This window comes from Pongo abelii, chromosome X (genome assembly GCF_028885655.2).
Source record: "Pongo abelii isolate AG06213 chromosome X, NHGRI_mPonAbe1-v2.0_pri, whole genome shotgun sequence".
Lineage (NCBI taxonomy): Eukaryota > Metazoa > Chordata > Mammalia > Primates > Hominidae > Pongo > Pongo abelii.
Window position 1 is genome coordinate 72,884,448 of NC_072008.2, and position 22,386 is coordinate 72,906,833.

General features: G+C 40.0%; 1 protein-coding gene and 1 pseudogene across 6 annotated transcripts in view; both read right to left on the bottom strand.

Annotated features, from left to right (window-relative positions):
- OPHN1 (oligophrenin 1) overlaps positions 1-22,386 on the bottom strand; it is a 392,357-nt gene that overhangs the window by 21,725 nt on the left and 348,246 nt on the right. For all 6 annotated transcript variants that reach the window (XM_024240815.3, XM_063721071.1, XM_063721072.1 and 3 more), the window contains one exon: positions 14,409-14,556. In XM_024240815.3, the coding sequence (XP_024096583.1) occupies positions 14,409-14,556 (148 nt within the window). The remainder of the gene's footprint in view (positions 1-14,408; positions 14,557-22,386) is intronic.
- Positions 11,505-13,274, bottom strand: LOC103889060 (phosphoglycerate kinase 1-like; annotated as a pseudogene).

Here is a 22,386-nt window from a genome sequence, read left to right on the forward strand (position 1 = left end):
GAGGTGGGGGGAGTGGGGAGGGAAAGCATTAGGAGATATACCTAATGTAAATGACGAGTTAATGGGTGCAGCACACCGACATGGCACATGTATACATATGTAACAAACCTGCACGTTGTGCACATGTACCCTAGAACTTAAAGTATAATTAAAAAAAAAAAAAAAAAGAACAGGGGTTCCAGCCAGCAAATTGAAACCTGAGATGTATATCAACCAACTGCAATACATGTATCTTATTTAGATCCTGATTTTTTTTTTTAACAAAATGAGATAATAGGAGAATGTGGATACTGACTGGATAGCTGATCTTAAGGAATCACTGTTTCGTTTTATTTTCTTTTAAGTATGATGATGATATTGTGGTTTTGCTTTTGAAGGAGTTCCTTTCTTTTAGAGATATACACTGAAACATTTACAAATGAAATGACATGATGAGTAGGTTGGGGGAATGGGTAGGGGTATAGATGAAATAAGACTGGGTATATGTTTTTAAATGCTGAAATGTGGGGAGTTCAATATGTTTGTTTCCAATTTCTGTTTATGTTTGGAATTCTTCGTAATAAAATGTTAAAAGAAATGCAGGCTCTGAAGCCAGGTGGCCAGGTCTGAATCTCAGTTCTGCTTCTTACCGACTGTGAGACCTTGTACAAGTTCCCTATTTTCTCTGTACCTCAAATTTTCTCCTCAGTAAAATGGGAATAATAAAGAATACCGGTCTCATGAGGTTGTGGTGAGGATTACAGGAGATGGTATACTTATTTCAGTGCCTGGCACATAACAGACACTCATTAATTAGTGGTTATTATTTACACTATTATGTGGCGGGTGGGCAGTGAGGCAAAAGTTTCCATGGGGGAAGTCTTGCTGCAAAGGCTTTTGTCCCCTAGACAGTTTTATTCTCCTTGGGAATCTGCCACCACTGATGCCACTGCCAAAGGGGCCGGAACCAAGGGGAGTTCCCCTGTAGTCTCCCTAATTTCGTCCCAAAGTAGACACATAGCCCTTTATTTATTAACCCTAGCACAAGTGCAACCAGACAGAGGCCATCAAACGAAAAAACTACCAAAGGCTCACAAATGATGTCATGAACATGAGCACAAGAGTGCCAAATAACTAGAGCCTCTGGCTTCCAGGACGTGCCTTGTGGCAGAGGCCATCTTTAAACATATAGCACTCAGGAGTAACTCAAGCACGTCTACTCTCTCCAAACAGTAAAGTGCATGGTGACATAAATTCTTTCCCTCACATGCTTTAGCCCAACATCTCAGCTGCATGTTCCTATCTGAATACTTTCTTCTGGACAAGTGACTCCATCTCTGCTCTCCCTTAGGGAAATAAAGGTTGCCTGTGCCCTACAGGCCATAGAGTATCATCACCATCTCAAGAGAGCCAATCTTCATAAAGAGGACCCACATACACAGCCTCAGAGAGGCTGCTACCTTCCACTCAGGAAAGTATCTTCTGCTGGCTTGGGAAAATAGGAAATGTAATGATAGAAGCCATGATGACTTCGGAGCTAGGCCTTTCAGCAGGGAAACTATTTCTAGGTTCTGGGGTATGGTGAATAAAAATAATGATAATAGTGACAATGATAGTAATAATGAGAATAATACTGATAAAGATAACACATACCATTACTTGAGCACTTATACCATGGCAGGCCCTGTTCTAAGTGCTTTACCTGGATTATCTCATGTAATCCTCAAAACAGCTCTATAAAGTAGTACATTGTTATTAACCCCATTTTACAGACAAGGAATCTAAGGCACCCGCAGTCTCCATGTCACAAAGCTACTAAGTGGAAACGCCAAGTTTCAAATCTTGATGTCTGCTTCCAGAGTCTACTTACTCTTTCTGAAGAGAGAGTTCATTGCTCTGTCAGGTAATAAAAGTTTGGTGCCATCCCCTTTCCCTAACCAGCCACCCATTTCTACAGGAAAACACACAGACAAGTCTCAGGGACTACGAAGAACTGGGAGTGAATCGGGATCAGACAGGGAGGCCTCATAAATAGGCGTGGGGCCAACCCTTAAAGTGGAGGCCTCTCTTCCATGGGTGGGTAAGAGGTGGGGAGAAGCTTTGAGAGGATACACACTAGTACAGTAATAGAAATAAATCAATTATTATAATACATGTAGATTCATGCAGATAAGTGCTAGGAGTAAGACAGTACTAATACTGACTGCAAGGATTAGAGAGGGTCTTTATAAAACAGGTAACTTTTAAGCTGGGCCTTGAAGAATTCCAAAAGGTGGAGCAAAGTAGAAACGGCATTCAAACAAAAAACAACTTGGAGGAGTGAAAGATCATGCTTTGCCTAAGAAAATATAATTAAAAGTTTGGTTTGGCTTGAGCATAGGGACCAATTATAGATGAAAAAGTGTGGGTAGCTGGAGGTGAGGTTGTTGAAATAAGTTGGGGCTATATCATGAAGTCCATGAATGCCATGCTCAGGAATACAAACTCTGCCTTTGAGTCACAGAAGACAATGATTTTGGGGGGGCAGAGGGCTGGGGGTGGGGAGAAGTGGCATTATCAAATATGCATTTTTAAACATCCCTTTGGGTTCATCACGAAAAGTAGTGAAAAATAGGCTCGTTCCAACGAAAAGTAGGTTGGACCAGAAAGACTGGTGGCAGAAAGACAAGCTAGGGGACTGCTGATAAGAAGGATCCAAACTAGAGCTGCGTCAGAAAAGAGAGGCAGATTCAGGAGAGGTTGAAGAAGTGGAATAATCAGGGCTTAGTTATGGAGGTGTGATGGAGTCCATGATGAGGGTGAAAGGAGTCACTGACATACTATATACAAAAGGGATAACAAATTTCAGAGTAAGATAATGAGATGCTACTGGTGAGCAGGATTGGTTCCTTCTCAGAACAGTGTTCAGATAGGTTATAGGAAGTGTGATTTATAGTAAATAAATAAGCTTTAGGATAAGATAGATGAGTGCAAATTGTTCTGTCATTTAGTAGCTGTGTTAGTTGGGAAAACTATTCATCATCTTTGAGCTTCCAGTGCCTTCACTATAAAACAGAATTCAGCATACCTACCTCACATGGGAGTGCTGAACAGTAAATGAGATTATGGATTCACACTCATATAGGATGGCTAGAATAAATAAGATAGACTATACAAAGTGTTGGTGAGGATGTGGTGAAATTGGAGCCTTTATTCATTGCTGGTGGGAAAGTAAAATGGTGCAGCTGAGGCCTAGTGCGGTGGCTCACGCCTGTAATCCCAGCACTTTGGGAGGCCGAGGTGGGCGAATCATGAGGTCAGGAGTTTGAGACCAGTCTGGCCAACATAATGAAACCCCATCTCTACTAAAAATACAAAAATTTAGCCGGGTGTGGTGGTATGTGCCTGTAATCCCAGCTACTCGGGAGGCTGAGGCAGGAGAATCACATGAACCTGGCAGGTGGAGGCTGCAGTGAGCTGAGATTGTGCCACTGCACTCCGGCCCAGGAGACACTGTGAGACTCCATCTCAAAAAAAAAAAAAAAAAAGGTACAGCTGCTTTGGAAAACAGCCTGGCAATTCTTCAAAAGTTTTAATATAGACCAACCATATAACCTACAATTCCAGTCCTAGGTATATACCCAAGATAATTACAAACAGACATCCACACAAAATCCTGTGCATGAATGTTCACAGTGGCATTACTTATAATAACCAAAAAATGAATACAATCCAAGTGTCCATCAACTGATCAATGGATAAATAAAATGTGCTACATCTATACAAAGGAATATCATTTGTCCATAAGAAAGAATGAAGTACTGATACATTCTACAATGTGGATGAACCTTGAAAATATTATGCTAAGAGTAAGACGCCACCCAAAAATGTCCACATATTCTATAATTATATTTCTATGAAATGTTCAGAATAGGCAAATCCGTAGAGGCAGAAAGTAGATCAGTAACTGTCAGAGGTTGGTGGAGAAGTAAATTTAAAAGTATTGGGATTCTGGGATGATGAATATGTTCTGGAATAAGATAGTTGCACAAAATATACTAAAAACCATCAAACTGTATGCTTTAAAATGGTGCATTTTATGGTATGTGAATTATAGCTCAGTTTTTTAAAAAGTTAAAAATAAAAAATAAATGTCTAGACTGGGTAACCTCATTGGAGATCTTCTGTCCCAAAGCCCTCATCACCACAGAGGGGCAAACTGAGGTCCAGAGAGGGGAAGTGACTAGCTCAAGTTATTCAGCAGGCTAGTAGCCAAGATTAAATTAGACCTTCTGTCTACTGACACCCAGTTCATTCATTTTTTTACACTCATTTATTAAGGACTTACTATATGCCTGGCACTGTGCTCATACTTTGGATATAGTAAAAAAAAACAAGTGGCCACTGGCATTGAGTTTATATTTGGGGAGACTGTAAATAAACAAATAAACCCATTCTGTAAAAATGACACTATGGGGGGGAGGAGCCAAGATGGCCCAATAGGAACAGCTCCGGTCTACAGCTCCCAGCGTGAGCGACGCAGAAGACGGGTGATTTCTGCATTTCCATCTGAGGTACCGGGTTCATCTCACTAGGGAGTGCCAGACAGTGGGCGCAGGACAGTGGGTGCAGCGCACCGTGTGCCAGCCGAAGCAGGGTGAGGCATTGCCTCACTCGGGAAGCGCAAGGGGTCAGGGAGTTCCCTTTCCCGGTCAAGGAAAGGGGTGACAGACGGCACCTGGAAAATCGGGCCACTCCCACCCGAATACTGTGCTTTTCCGACGGGCTTAGGAAACGGTGCACCAGGAGATTATATCCCGCACCTGACTCGGAGGGTCCTATGCCCACAGAGTCTCGCTGATTGCTAGCACAGCAGTCTGAGATCAAACTGCAAGGCGGCAGCGAGGCTGGGGGAGGGGCGCCTGCCATTGCCCAGGCTCGCTTAGATAAACAAAGCAGCTGGGAAGCTCCAACTGGGTGCAGCCCACCACAGCTCAAGGAGGCCTGCCTGCCTCTGTAGGCTCCACATCTGGGGGTAGGGCACAGACAAACAAAAAGACAGCAGTAACCTCTGCAGACTTCAATGTCCCTGTCTGACAGCTTTGAAGAGAGCAGTGGTTCTCCCAGCATGCAGCTGGAGATCTGAGAAAGGGCAGACTGCCTCCTCAAGTGGGTCCCTGACCCCTGACCCCCGAGCAGCCTAACTGGGAGGCACCACCCAGTAGGGGCAGACAGACACCTCACACGGCTGGGTACCCCTCTGAGACAAAACTTCCAGAGGAACGATCAGACAGCAGCATTCACAGATCACGAAAATCCGCGGTTCTGCAGACACCACTGCTGATACCCAGGTAAACAGGGTCTGGAGTGGACCTCTAGCAAACTCCAACAGACTTTCAGCTGAGGGGTCCTGTCTGTTAGAAGGAAAACTAACAAACAGAAAGGACATCCACACCAAAAACCCATCTGTACATCACCATCATCAAAGACCAAAAGTAGATAAAACCACAAAGATGGGGAAAAAACAGAGCAGAAAAACTGGAAACTCTAAACAGCAGAGTGCCTCTCCTCCTCCGAAGGAAGGCAGTTCCTCACCAACAACGGAACAAAGCTGGACGGAGAATGACTTTGACGAGTTGAGAGAAGAAGCCTTCAGACGATCAAACTACTCCAAGCTACAGGAGGAAATTCAAACCAAAGGCGAAGAAGTTGAAAACTTCGAAAAAAATTTAGACGAATGTATAACTAGAATAACCAATACAGAGAAGTGCTTAAAGGAACTGATGGAGCTGAAAGCCAAGGCTCGAGAACTACGTGAAGAATGCAGAAGCCTCAGGAGCCAATGCGATCAACTGGAAGAAAGGGTATCAGTGATGGAAGATGAAATGAATGAAATGCAGCGAGAAGGGAAGTTTAGAGAAAAAAGAATAAAAAGAAAGGAAAAAGCCTCCAAGAAATATGGGACTATGTGAAAAGACCAAATCTACATCTGATTGGTGTACCTGAAAGTGACAGGGAGAATGGAACCAAGTTGGAAAACACTCTGCAGGATATTATCCAGGAGAACTTCCCCAATCTAGCAAGGCAGGCCAACATTCACATTCAGGAAATACAGAGAAAGCCACAAAGATACTCCTCGAGAAGAGCAACTCCAAGACACATAATTGTCAGATTCACCAAAGTTGAAATGAAAGAAAAAATGTTAAGGGCAGCCAGAGAGAAAGGTCGGGTTACCCACAAAGGGAAGCCCATCAAACTAACAGCAGATATCTCGGCAGAAACTCTACAAGCCAGAAGAGAGTGGAGGCCAATATTCAACATTCTTAAAGAAAAGAATTTTCAACCCAGAATTTCATACCCAGCCAAACTAAACTTCATAAGTGAAGGAGAAATAAAATACTTTACAGAAAAGCAAATGCTGAGAGATTTTGTCACCACCAGGCTTGCCCTAAAAGAGCTCCTGAAGGAAGCACTAAACATAGAACGGCACAACCGGTACCAGCCACTGCAAAATCATGCCAAATATAAAGACCATCGAGACTAGGAAGAAACTGCATCAACTAACGAACAAAATAACCAGCTAACATCATAATGACAGGATCAAATTCACACATAACAATATTAACTTTAAATACAAATGGACTAAATGCTCCAATTAAAAGACACAGACTGGCAAATTGGATAAAGAGTCAAGACCCATCAGTGTGCTGTATTCAGGAAACCCATCTCACATGCAGACACACATAGGCTCAAAATAAAAGGATGGAGGAAGATCTAGCAAGCAAATGGAAAGTAAAAAAAGGCAGGGGTTGCAATCCTAGTCTCAGATAAAACAGACTTTAAACCAATAAAGATCAAAAGAGACAAAGAAGGCCATTACATAATTGTAAAGGGATTAATTCAACAAGAAGAGCTAACTATCCTAAATATATATACACCCAATACAGGAGCACCCAGATTCATAAAGCAAGTCCTGAGTGACCTACAAACAGACTTAGACTCCCACACAATAATAATGGGAGACTTTAACACCCCACTGTCAACATTAGGCAGATCAATGAGACAGAAAGTTAACAAGGATACCCAGGAATTGAACTCAGCTCTGCACCAAGCGGACCTAATAGACATCTACAGAACTCTCCACCCCAAATCAACAGAATATACATTCTTTTCAGCACCACACCACACCTATTCCAAACTTGACCACATAGTTGGAAGTAAAGCTCTCCTCAGCAAATGTAAAAGAACAGAAATTATAACAAACTGTCTCTCAGACCACAGTGCAATCAAACTAGAACTCAGGATTAAGAAACTCACTCAAAACCACTCAACTACATGGAAACTGATCAACCTGCTCCTGAATGACTACTGGGTTCATAACAAAATGAAGGCAGAAATGAAGATGTTCTTTGAAACCAATGAGAACAAAGACACAACATACCAGAATCTCTGGCACACATTCAAAGCAGTGTGTAGAGGGAAATTTATAGCACTAAATGCCCACAAGAGAAAGCAGGAAAGATCCAAAATTGACACCCTAACATCACAATTAAAAGAACTAGAAAAGCAAGAGCAAACACATTCAAAAGCTAGCAGAAGGCAAGAAATAACTAAAATCAGAGCAGAACTGAAGGAAATAGAGACACAAAGAACCCTTCAAAAAATTAATGAATCCAGGAGCTGGTTTTTTGAAAGGATCAACAAAATTGACAGACTGCTAGCAAGACTAATAAAGAAAAAAAGAGAGAAGAATCAAATAGATGCAATAAAAAATGATAAAGGGGATATCACCACCGATCCCACAGAAATACAAACTACCATCAGAGAATATTACAAACACCTCTATGCAAATAAACTAGACAATCTAGAAGAAATGGATAAATTCCTTGACACATACACGCTCCCAAGACTAAACCAGGAAGAAGTTGAATCTCCGAACAGACCAATAACAGGATCTGAAATTGTGGCAATAATCAATAGCTTACCAACCAAAAACAGTCCGGGACCAGATGGATTCACAGCCGAATTCTACCAGAGGTACAAGGAGGAACTGGTACCATTCCTTCTGAAACTATTCTAATCAATAGAAAAAGAGGGAATCCTCCCTAACTCATTTTATGAGGCCAGCATCATCCTGATACCAAAGCCGGGCAGAGACACAACCAAAAAAGAGAATTTTAGACCAATATCCTTCATGAACATTGATGCAAAAATCCTCAATAAAATACTGGCAAACCGAATCCAGCAGGACATCAAAAAGCTTATCCAGCATGATCAACTGGGCTTCATCCCTGGGATGCAAGGCTGGTTCAATATACGCAAATCAATAAATGTAATCCAGCATATAAACAGAACCAAAGACAAAAACCACATGATTATCTCAATAGATGCAGAAAAGGCCTTTGACAAAATTCAACAACCTTCATGCTAAAAACTCTCAATAAATTAGGTATTGATGGGACATATCTCAAAATAATAAGAGCTATCTATGACAACCCACAGCCAATATCATACTGAATGGGCAAAAACTGGAAGCATTCCCTTTGAAAACTTGCACAAGACAGGGATGCCCTCTCTCACCACTCCTATTCAACATAGTGTTGGAAGTTCTGGCCAGGGCAATTAGGCAGGAGAAGGAAATAAAGGGTATTCAATTAGGAAAAGAGGAAGTCAAATTGTCCCTGTTTGCAGATGACATGATTGTATATCTAGAAAACCCCATTGTCTCAGCCCAAAATCTCCTTAAGCTGATAAGCAACTTCAGCAAAGTCTCAGGATACAAAATCAATGTACAAAAATCACAAGCATTCCTATACAACAATAACAGACAAACAGAGAGCCAAATCATGAGTGAACTCCCATTCACAACTGCTTCAAAGAGAATAAAATACCTAGGAATCCAAGTTACAAGGGACGTGAAGGACCTCTTCAAGGAGAACTACAAACCACTGCTCAATGAAATCAAAGAGGATACAAACAAATGGAAGAACATTCCATGCTCATGGGTAGGAAGAATCAATATTGTGAAAATGGCCATACTGCCCAAGGTAATTTATAGATTCAATGCCATCCCCATCAAGCTACCAATGACTTTCTTCACAGAATTGGAAAAAACTACTTTAAAGTTCATATGGAACCAAAAAAGAGCCCGCATCACCAAGTCAATCCTAAGCCAAAAGAACAAAGCTGGAGGCATCATGCTACCTGACTTCAAACTATACTACAAGGCTACAGTAACCAAAACAGCATGGTACTGGTACCAAAACAGAGATATAGATCAATGGAACAGAACAGAGCCCTCAGAAATAACGCCACATATCTACAACTATCTGATCTTTGACAAACCTGAGAAAAACAAGCAATGGAAAAAGGATTCCCTATTTAATAAATGGTGCTGGGAAAACTGGCTAGCCATATGCATAAAGCTGAAACTGGATCCCTTCCTTATACCTTATACAAAAAATAATTCAAGATGGATTAAAGACTTAAATGTTAGACCTAAAACCATAAAAACCCTAGAAGAAAACCTAGGCAATACCATTCAGGACATAGGCATGGGCAAGGACTTCATGTCTAAAACACCAAAAGCAATGGCAACAAAAGCCAAAATTGACAAATGGGATCTAATTAAACTAAAGAGCTTCTGCACAGCAAAAGAAACTACCATCAGAGTGAACAGGCAACCTACAAAATGTGAGAAAATTTTCACAACCTACTCATCTGACAAAGGGCTAATATCCAGAATCTGCAATGAACTCAAACAAATTTACAAGAAAAAAACAAACAACCCCATCAAAAAGTGGGCAAAGGATATGAACAGACACTTCTCAAAAGAAGACATTTATGCAGCTGAAAGACACATGAAAAAATGCTCATCATCATTGGCCGTCAGAAAAATGCAAATCAAAACCACAATGAGATACCATCTCACACCAGTTAGAATGGCAATCGTTAAAAAGTCAGGAAAAAACAGGTGCTGGAAAGGATGTGGAGAAATAGGAACACTTTTACACTGTCGGTGGGACTGTAAACTAGTTCAACCATTGTGGATGTCAGTGTGGCAATTCCTCAGAGACCTAGAACTAGAAATACCATTTGACCCAGCCATCCCATTACTGGGTATATACCCAAAGGACTATAAATCATGCTGCTATAAAGACACATGCACACGTATGTTTATTGCGGCACTATTCACAACAGCAAAGACTTGGAACCAACCCAAATGTCCAACAACGATAGACTGGATTAAGAAAATGTGGCACATATACACCATGGAATACTATGCAGCCATAAAAAAATGATGAGTTCATGTCCTTTGTAGGGACATGGATGAAATTGGAAATCATCATTCTCAGTAAACCATCACAAGGACAAAAAACCAAACACCGCATGTTCTCACTCATAGATGGGAATTGAACAATGAGAACACATGGACACAGGAAAGGGAACATCACACTCTGGGGACTGTTGTGGGGTGGGGGGAGGAGGGAGGGATAGCATTAGGAGATATACCTAATGCTAAATGACGAGTCAATGGGTGCAGCACACCAGCATGGCACATGTATACATATGTAACTAACCTGCACATTGTGCACATGTACCCTAAAACTTAAAGTATAATGATAATAAAAAAATAAAAATTGTATCATGTGGCACAAATAAAGGTAGTTGTAAATATAAACAACAACAACAACAACAAAAATGAGACTATGGAACAACAGAGAGGCATTCAATGTTCCCTTCCACTTTCTCCTGAATGCCAGCTCACCTCCTCTGTGTAAGAGTTGATCCCTTAACCTAAGTGATGATCTCTTCATCATTCCTTATACATCCACTCATTCATTCTTAGAATATTTACTAAATCCATGATATGTATACCAGGAGTTGTTCTAGGGCCTGGTAGTCAAATAGATTTTACATTCTAAGGGGAAAGAGAGATAATAAACATGTGAACAAACAGGAGCAGGGGATATGAGTTGCATAAAGCCATATAAAGGGATAGGGAGTGATTGGAGGAAGAGAAAGAACTATTTAAGTAGAATGTTAAGAAAAGGTCTGTATGAGAAGATGGCATTTAGTAGACACCTGAATGAAAGAGTGAGCCTTGTGAAGTTCTGGAGGAAGAATGTTTAGGGCCAAGAGAGTAGCAAATGCAAAGGCCCTTAGGTAAGTTTGACACAAGTAAAGACCTGCAAGAACAATGAGATTACAGTAGACAGCAAAAGAGACAGTGAGAGAGCAAAGTTCAGAAATGAAGGTCAAAGAAATAAGCAACAGTCATATAATGAATAATAAAATGCAAATTTTATTCTAGGTATGAAGGGAGGTTACTGAAAATTTGGCACAGAGGGAATGATGTGATCTGATTTCCATTTTTTTCATGGTTTCAATGGACACTTTTATTGTTTATTTAATGGATCATCAATTTCGTCTCCCTACCTACAAATGGAATTTCATCTTGTTTCCACACTGAGTAGTGAAACAGTGACAAAGCTAATCAGGATAAGCTACATCAAAAGAGAACTAAGCTAACACAGCTCACTTTTTTTTTAACAGGCAAAATATACATATATGCATTCTAGAATGCGCAATGGTTTAGTCACTAAGAAATTCAAATGGGATCTTGAAGAATATAGGCAAATCCAGGGTACAGTAAAGATGAGCTGAGATGCTGTGCAACTGTTTAAGGGTTCCTGGCACTGCATCTCTTGGCCACTAGCTGAATCTTGACATGGAAGGTTTTAGCTAATGCCAAGTGGAGATGCAGAAAATGCTAAGTTGACTTAGGGGCTGTGCACAGGAACTAAAAGGCAGGAAAGTACCAAATATTGCCGAGAGCATCCACCCCAGGAAGGACTTTACCTTCCAGGAGCTCTAAACTGGCACCACCCCTAGTGCTCACATGTCTGATTTTATCCTCTGTGTTCCATTTGGCACAGCAAGTGGCAGTGTTTCCACCAGCTATGATGGTAATGCAGCCCCTAGAAGTGGCTTTCACCACCTCATCCATGAGGGCTTTGGTTCCCTGGGCAAAAGCTTCCCATTCAAATACCCCCACAGGACCATTCCACACAATTTGCTTAGCCCGAGTGACCGTCTCAGCATACTTCTTACTGCTTTCAGGACCACAGTCCAAGCCCATCCAGCCAGCAGGTATGCCAGAAGCCACAGTGGCTTGGCCAGTCTTGGCATTCTCATCAAATTTGTCAGCAGTGACAAAGTCAATAGGCAAGGTAATCACACCATTCTTCTCAGCTTGGGACATTAGGTCTTTGACAATCTTGGCTCCCTCTTCATCAAACAGAGAAGTGCCAGTCTCCATGTTGTTGAGCACCTTAAGGAAGGTAAAAGCCATTCCACCACCAATAATCATCTCATTGACTTCGTCCAGCATATTATTGATCAGGTGGATCTTGTCTGCAACTTTAGCTCCACCCAGAATGGCCAGGAAGGGTCGCTATGAGCTCTCCAAGACCTTGGCAAAGTAGTTCAGCTCCCTTTTCATCAAAAAACCACCAGCCTTCTGTGGCAGACTGACTCCTACCATGGAGCTATGGGCTCTGTGAGCAGTGCCAAAAGCATCATTGACATACACATTCCCTAGCTTGGAAAGTGAAGCTCAAAAAGCTTCTATTTTGGTGGGCTCACTTTAACCTTGTTCCCAGAGTTTTCCCTTCCCTTCTTCTTCCATATGAAAGTGGAGGTTCTCCAGCAGGATGACAGACCCAGCAGCTGGGTTGGCACAGGCTTTCTCCACTTCTGGGCCTACACAGTCTTTCAAGAACAGAACATCCTTGCCCAGCAGAGATTTGAGTTCTACAGTAAATGGCTCTAAGGAGTACTTATCAGGCATAGGGACACCATCAGGCCAGCCTAGGTGGCTCACAAGGACTACTGACTTGGCTCCATCGTCCAAGTAGAATTTGATGCTTAAGACAGCAGCCTTAATCCTCTGGTTGTTTGTTATCTGGTTATTCTACACAGGAACATTGAAGTCCACTCTCATAACGACCCGCTGCCCTTTCACGTCCGGTTTGTCCAGTGTCAGCTTGTTAGAAAGCGACATTTTGGAAATGGAGAGAGGTCGATGATTCAGACAGTAAGGGAGCCTGCTGCTGATGTGTGCTTGGGAAGCTTGCAGAATCCTGATTTCCATATTTTAAAGGATGTACTGTTACTGGCTGCCGGGGAGAATGAATTACAGGCAAGGAAGAAGGCAAGCAATGATACCAGGTAAGAGATAATAGTGGCTCACAGTGATAGAAGGAGTGGGTGGTAGTAGAAGTTAGCATATAATGTGCACGTAGAGCTGACAAGAATTGCCAATGGATTCAATATGAAGGAAAAAGGGAAAGGAGTAACCAAGGATGATTCCAAAGTTCTTGACCCTAGCAACTGGATGACTGCTGCTGCCAATTACTTACATGGAGGAGACCAGAGTAGGAGCAAGTTAAGAAAGAGTCGGGCATCAAGTTATGTTTTGCACAGTGTAAACTGAGATGCCCATGAGTCATCCAAGAAGAACTGTTGAGCAGGAAATTTGATATGACAAAAGAGGCAAGATATCAATCTTAGATAAATTTGGAAATCATCTTTAGCATTTAAATGATATGTAAAACCATGAAACTTAATGAGATCACACAGGAAAAGAACCTGATCAGAGAACAGGACTAAGAAAAAAGCTCTGGGACCTTCTAACACGTAAAGTTGGGAAGAGAAGGAAAACCAGGAGAGAAGACTGGGATGGATTCTCTGGTGAGATTAAAGGAAAATCTGGTATCCTGAAAGCCACGTGAATAAAGTGTTTCAAGAAGGAGGAGTTAGTCAACTGTGTCAGATGCTACTCACAAACTGAGTATGATGAGAACAATGTTGTAGCTATTTGGTTTGGCCTCATGGAGATTTTTGGCAAACCTGACAAAAATGGTCTTAGTGGAGTAGGAGGGCAGAGGCACATTTAGAATGGGTGTAGTCTCCACACTAGCAATTATTCCACTGAAGGCATTTATTTGTTCACTTATCTATGCCTCCATTTCTTCTGTGAGGGCAAGCAATGTATCTTAATTTCACCTAGTACAGTACCTGGCACATAGTAGTTATCCAATCCATGTTTGCTATATTTGAATTTAAAATTTCACAACATTCACCTTGCTCACCCATTTCAATAGATTGGGGGCATAAATCTAAGAACACCTTGGATCCTGCACTGGCCTTATAGGGATCCTCCACATGGTAACTTCCTTTACAAGCTCATCACCATCCTATCTGCTGTCAAAGGCTTAATCCCCTCTCTGAGCACAAACTACAAACCCTGGCTGCTTTTAAGCTCAGGAGCCAGGAAAGGTCTACTTTTATAGAGAGAAAAATGGTCATGCCACCGCTTCTGCCCTTCGATATCCTCTTTGTGTCTAATCACCATTCAGAAGCTAAGGGTGAACCTCAGTACTGACCTTCGCTTTCATCCAGGGAAGAAGTATAGAAAACCGTCCTTTCTCGCAGCAAGCGCTTTGAAATCGTGATTGGTTTGTGCCTTCTTGCTGTCACCCGAGGCGGAGGCACTGGCGGTGCAGCGCTTTCCTCAGGTGGACCTAAATAGATCTGTGGAGAAAGAAGGAAGATATCTAGAGAATAATTAGATCAAGTTTTTGTCTTCTGAATGCTACCCACCAGTTGATGCTTGCTGGCCTTATAGCTAGAGTTTGTAACATGAATACTAATATGACTCAAAGAATCAGAGATTTTCTTAATCACTCTAGCTACCGGTTAAGTGTTTACGTATCTCCTACCATGCTCAAGGCACAGAACTTGGCACTTCTCAGTTTGGAAGAAAAAATACCTATAAAAGATGGCATTAGTCCTGGATTTTCCATCTCCTTCCTGGGAGACCTTAGGCAAGTCACCTCACTTCTCTGAGCCTCAGCTTTCTCATCCGTAACATAGGGACAGCATCACCTACTTCACAGAGTGTGGTAAGAAAGAAATGAAAGGAGCTGTCAAGGTGCCTTCTATGGGTAGGGGTGGGACATGGAAGGAGACTAAACACAATTACATGCCCATATGCCTTAAACAGTTCTGAAGGGATACCAAAGAATCTGATTACATTGTTTGTCTCAAGGTAGGACTAATGATTGGCTGGGGAATACAGGGAGAACAACTGTGTTTTCCCTGCTATGTCACTTTGTTCTTTTATAATTTCATGCCATGGTACATTACCTATTCAATAAAAAGTAAAATAAAATTAAAAAGCAACAACACAGTGCCTTGGATGCTATAAGAAGTGCTGAAGGCATGCAGAAGGAGCTGCGATTAGAATTTTTATATAATGTCTCATGTGTACTTAAGGATTTTCCGGTCTCCATGGAGACCAACCTTTTAGCCCAAGTGCATACACTGGGATGATACACATATGTGATGGAGAAAGGAGACCACTGTCTAGCCAGTGAGACTAACAAAATCAACCCCAATGATTAGTGTAAAGAGAAATGTCAGAGCCCAATATCCCATCAGGCAAGGGTCAACACAGACTACATGGGCATGGAAATAACATGATTGAGAACACAAGGCAAGCCTGTGTAAAAGCTGGACAATGATAAGAAACAATGCATGAACAGTCACAAGCCATGAGCATATGCCTCATGATTGTACAGAAGACAAAATGTAACTTAACAGCAAGCAGATTAATGTTGAGGCCATACAGTTCTAGGTCATATTCCTAATTCCACCATCATTAGTAATAATAGTCTAAAGAGCTACCATTTTGTGAGCTCAAACACTGTAGTAGTTGTTACAAATATTCCTTGCTATTTTTCGAATACGTGAGGTCGTTGCACTGACTGTTTCTTCCACCCAGACTGATCTTCCTCCAGATATCCATTCTTCTAGGATTCTAATCAAACATACTCTGCTCAGTAAGCCCTTCCAGGTCAATATATTTAAAACAATGACATGCCTCCCTCTACCCAAGCATTCCTATCTTCCTTCCGTGTTTAATTTTTTTTCTCTTCAGCATTTCCTATCACTTCCTAACACAGAACATGTTTTACTTATTGATTTTGTTTGCTGTCTGTCTCCAAGCTAGATTTTACACAACATAGAAGCATGTCTGTCATGTTCACTGCTCTATCTCTAGAACCTAGAAGAGGGACTGAAATTGCTGAGTCAAAAAACAAATACACTTGCAATTCTAATGTAAAAGGCCAAACTGTCACCTGAAAATACTACTACTATTAACAGCTACTAACTACTACTACTAAAATACTACTACAAACAGCTACTTCTTATTCCGGCCAAGATAGGGCACAGAAACTAGTTTTACTCATTTAGCCTGCAACAAGTAAAAACAAAACAAAACAAAACAAAACTAGGAAAAATACATGCAACAGTAGTTTTAAAGGCATTGGAAATCCAGCAGTGAAGGACAGTGAATGCTGAGAGACAGAAAAAAACAAATGAGGTCAGCCCTATGAGTTTCCCAGCTTAGAGTTTTACAGGCCGCAGTGCAGGAAGGGAAACCCAAGTGGAACCCAGTAGTATCCCTACATTGAGAAGATTGAATTGGGAGTATGGGAAAGACAAGGAAGTGAGAATTTGCAAGGCAAAGTGCCAGAGAGAAGATTTTGTACACTAAAATCTTCAAAATATTGCTGAGAAATATTAAGAAAATCTAGATAAACAGAGATATATTTTGTTTGCAGGTATAAAGACTCAATAGTGTTAAGATGTAAATTCTCACAAAATTGATCTACAGACTGAACACAACCCAAATACCAGTAAGCTTGTATGTAGATATTGACAAGCTGATTCAAAAATGTATAAGGACATGCAAAGAACCTAGAATAGCCAAAACAATCTTGAAAAAGAAAAACAAAGTTGGAAAGCTAACACTACCTGATTTCAAGTCTTATTATAAAGCTACAACAATTAAGACAGTGTGGCACTGATGTCAAGATAGGTGAATAGATCAATGGAACAAAATAGAAAGCCCAGAAATAGACCCACACCTATACAGATAAATTTATTTATTTATTTTACAAAGGCAATTCAGTGGAGAAAGGACAGCAATGATACTGGAACAATGTGATATACATAGGCAAAAAAAAAAAACAAAAAACTTCAATTCGTATCTTATACCACAGAAGAAAACTAACTCAAAATGGGCTATAATCAAATTTGAAAGCTGAAACTATAAAATTTCGAGGAGAAAAATCTTTGTAATCTTAGGTTAGCCAAAGATTTCTTAGATACAATGATTCATAAAATAATCAATAAACTGAACATCAAATTTGAAAACTCATGATTTTCTAAAAGACACTGTTAAGAATGAAAAGAAAAACCACAGGCTGAGTTAAAATATTTGTAAATCATATGCCTGATAAAGAACTTGTATTATATATATATTATATAAAGAACTCCCAAAACTCAATAACTCAATAATAAAAAAACAAGTAAATCAGTTTTTAAAGAATAAGCAAAATATTTGAATAGACACTTTACCAAAGAAAATATACAAATGGCAAACATAAAAAAATGTTCTACATCATTAAGTCAATAGGGAAATGCATGCTAAAAACATGATGCGATGCCACTGAACACCTATTAGAATGGTTGAAATTTTTTAAAGACTGACCATACCACATGTTGAAAAGAATATGGAGGAACTGGAACTTTCATTGCTGATGGGAATGTAAAAATCATACAATGGCATAGTGAATTAAAAAAAAAAACAACCACCCAATGAAATAGATCACCTGTATAGTCCTATAACCATTAAAAAATTTCAATTCATAGTTTAAAAACTTCCAAAGAAGAAATCTCTAGACCCAGAGAGTTTAACTGGAGGATTCCACCAAACATATACAGAATTAACATGAGTTTTACAGTCTCTTCCAGAAAGTACAATGATACAGTTACTTAAGAAAAATGTCATATACCTAATGCTAAATGACGAGTTAATGGGTGCAGCACACCAGCATGGCACATGTATACATATGTAACTAACCTGCACATTGTGCACATGTACCCTAAAACTTAAAGTATAACAATAATAGAATAATAAAATAAAAAAAGAGAAAAATGTCTTACGTTTTCTTTAAAAATTAAATGTATAATTACTATGTGACTCAGTCATTTCTACTCCTTCATGTTTACTCAAGAAAAAAGAAAACATATAGTCGTACAGACTGTACACAAATGTTTGCAGCAGATCCAAACTGAAACAACCCAAATGTCCATTAACTAGTGAATAGACAACCAAATTTTGGTATATATGATGGAATACTACTCAGTAATAAAAAGGAATGAACTATTGACTCACTATAACAACTTAAATTTATCTCAGAATAATTATGCTGAACCAAAGAAGCCAGACCAAAAGAAAAGTATATACTGCATTATTCCATTTATACAAAACTTTAGAAAACACAAATTATACTAACAGAACTGATTAGTGGTTGCCTTAGGTGAAGAGTTTAGTGTGGGAGTGGGTTGGAGAGGGGAGGATTTTGAAGCGACCAGCCATTGAAAAGGACATACAAACGAAAAGAAAATGAAATAGCTTGTGAACATAAAAATCAACTTCACTAATAATTATAAAACTACAATTCAAACAAGGTATCACATTTTGCCTATTAGACTGATAAATTAAGAAAAATCGATATTGTCCTAAACTGACAAAGAAGTGGGTAAAAACAGTCACCTTTATAAGCTGCTATTGGGAGGGTGATTTGGTTTAGCCATATTGGGGGTCAATCTGGTAGTAGCAATCATGATTTTAAATAGGCATGCCCTCTGATCTCCCTACTTTTAAAACCCCTATTAAGCAGAAATCCTGACACATACACACACTGATATCTATGCAAGTTCCATGTACCATAAAAAAAATAAAACTACATAAATATCTACTAACATGCGAAAGTTACATAAATTGTAGTTCACCCACTGAGGAATATTACACAACTGTTAAAAGGCGATGATGTAGATTTGTAAGAACTGAGGTGGAAAGATTAAATATTTTAAAGTAGCTTATGGAATAGTATATATAGTATGATGTCATTATTCAAAAATAGTTTTGTGTGTGTATCAATGCACTGTCCTTTGTCATTTATAATTGCAAAGAAAAGGGTCTAGAAGCATACACATTAAATTGTTAACAATCACAATCATAACCTCTAGGAAAGTGAATAGGATTACAGAGGAATGTCAAAAGATACATTCCTGTTTTAGTCTATACACTTCTATATTATTTAAACTTTTATGCTGAATTTTAAGTTTAGTTTGATTTTTTAAAACATAATAAAAATGAAAACAAGGACATCCTCTAAAATATTTTTTATTGTTGTTTAAGAAAGAACCTAAATTGTAGGGATCTAACACACATGAGTTCAAACCCCAGCTCTATCACTTATGGCCTCTGTCATGTTAGGCAAGTCATTTAACCTCTCCGAGCCTCAGCTGTCTAATTTGCCAAAAGAAGATCATGTCTATGAGTACAGTTGTCATGATCAACTGATAAATGTACAAGAGTATTTGTCTAGCTTAAATCCCCCTTCCCTCTCTCTCTCTCTCCAGTGCCCTTCCATTTGGTTTTGAATACAACTTCTTAACTGGGGGCAATTCTATTTCCCAGGGGACATTTCATGACATCTGTGAAAATATTTATTGTCACAACTGTGGAAGGGGGGTTGGCATCTAGTGGGGAAAGGCAAGGAATCCTGCTAAACATCCAACAATGCCCAGGGCAGTCCCCACAACAAGAATTATTGGCCCAAAATGTCAAAATAATACCAAGGCTGAAAAATGTTGGTCTAGAATAATGAAGAGGAATAACAAATGAAAATATACTTACTTAATGCAGATGGGATTCAAGAAAATTTTAACCCTGAACTGAACTTCTAAAAAAACATTTTGAAAACGTTGAGTGGAGGAAAACAGAATACATATTTATTATGTTTATAGGCATCCATCCATGCATCTGTCCTTCCAACAATCTCTTCCGATTGAACCCAAGTGAGTGTTATTAATGGAGATAAACGCATCATATATTATTTCCCTTTGCTCAGTTAGAAGACATCCTTGCTGAGGCATTCATAATATACCAGACCACAGACACCCTCCCTCACAGATGGCGTCACCTCATACTTCAGAGAAAAGGGAGGTCATTAGAAGTAAACTTCTTCGGCTGGGCGCGGTCGCTCATGTCTGTAATCTCAGCACTTTGGGAGGCTGAGGCAGGTGGATCCCTTGAGGCCAGGAGTTCAAGACAAGCCTGGCCAACATGGTGAAACCCTAGCTCTATTAATAGTACAAAAATTAGTCAGGCATGGTGCAGCATGCCTGTAATCTCAGCTACTCAGGAGGCTGAGGAAGGAGAATTGCTCAAACCCGGAAGGTGGAGGTTGCAGTGAGCCCAGATTGCACCACTGCACTCCATCCTAGACAACAGAGCAAGACTGTCTCAAAATAAATAAATAAATAAATAAATAAATAAATAAATAAATAAAGTAAACAGCTTCAACTTTCTGTCCCCATACTGACAAACTCATTGACATCCACACTTATAAACTTACTTTATCTCCTCCTCACTTTCTAAGGAGAATGCCTCTACCTATGCTCTCGATCCCATCTCATCTCTTCCTGTTTCTCAGGGACCTTCCTCCATCATTCATCTCCTTTCTTACAATACTGTTTCTCAAAAGCATTTAAATGAACTTAAGTCTCTCCTATCTGAACCCAAGCTACTCCCCACTGCCATCACATTCATTTTCTTCTCATTTTCCAGACAGTTAAGTCTCCATTTCTTCATCCTCCAGTTGATCCTCAACCTTGTCTCTGCCCACATTACTCCTCTGTAACTGTTTTTACAATGATCACCACTGGCCTGCTAATTGCCAACTCCAACAGGTACTTTTCAATTTTTATTTTGACTGTGCTCCAACATTTAACACATTTAACCAATCCATTTCTAAAAATTCCTCTGTCTTTACCTTTCTGCTTCTCTGAATACTGTCGTCTCTTTCACTGGCTCTCTCTGAAATTTAATGTTCTCCAGGATTATGTCCTCAACCTTCTAATGATCTCACTTGTCTGCACTCATTCGCTTTCTCAGTCGTGTCATCCATTCACATGGCTTGCACTACCAAGTTTCTCTACTGGTTTCTATACCAATATATCTAACTGACTGCTCAATGTTGCCTTCTGGATATCCCAGAGGTATCTCAAATTCAACATTTCTAGAATTAAACACTTTCATCCCTTAAAATTTTTTATTACCTAAAACAATGCCAATGTCCAAGCCACAAATCGGGACATTATTATCTTAAAATCCTCCCCCTCTCTCACATCCCACATCCATTTAGTCACCAAGTTCTATCAATTATGCTTCCTTAATGTCTCTCTAATCTATCCCCTCTGCTCACTACCACTGACTTGGTTGAGTCTCATCATGTCTCTCTATGATTATAATAGTCTCCTAATTGTTCCTTCTGTCTCCAGCCACTCCTGCCTTTAATCTGTCTACCCAAGTGCAGGTAGAGTGATCTTTCTCAACTCTAATCTAATTGTGTTACTCCACTGCTTAAAATGTTTCAATGACTCTTCACTGTCTTCGGGACAAAGGCCAGATTCCTTAGTTAGCACACAAGGTACTCAATAATCTGGCCACAGCCTGAAATCTCCAGCGCCACCTTCCACTATTCCCCTACATTCACCCTCCACTATAGCCATGCTGAATTATTAAAGTTCTTTAGTCTCTTAGTTATTTAGTTCTTTGGTTATTTTATGGAACTTAATTTCTCTGGTGTCTCATTCCTGTATGTATCCAGAGTGATCTACACACAGAACACTTTCACTCTTACCCTTTATGGCAGAGACTGCTAATTGCTTACTGGTATCCACCTTCCCCTTCTTACTTTTACTAATGGAAGTCACTGAATGGTAGCTGGGCACCCACGCCTACCTTTCTTAGTCTCCCTTGCAGCTAGGTAAGGACATGTGATTAAGTTTTAGATAACAGAATACAAGTAGAAATAATGCATGAAAGCCTCTGGGTCATGCTTTTATGAAGAAGCTGTCTGTATTACATTCTGTCTTTTTTTCCCTTTCTCTCTGGCTGGTAAATGGGGACAAATGGAATAGCTATCTAGGATCAAGAAACTGAAGCCAAGTGGTGAGGATGGCAGAAGTATGTCATTGATCTTGGACTATTCACTGCTAGACTTTTATGTGAGAGAAAAATGAACTCCTCTCTATCATATTTAAGCCAAATAATTTGCAGTCCTCTGTTATAGGAGGACTTTTCTTACAGAAGGTTAATTAATTAATCTACTCCTCTGATTTTCAGAACTCACATCATGCCTTACCCACTGTATGAAGACTTCTCTGATTCCCAATAGAGAGGTAAGTTCCCTTTCCATGGGCTCCCACAGCATCCAA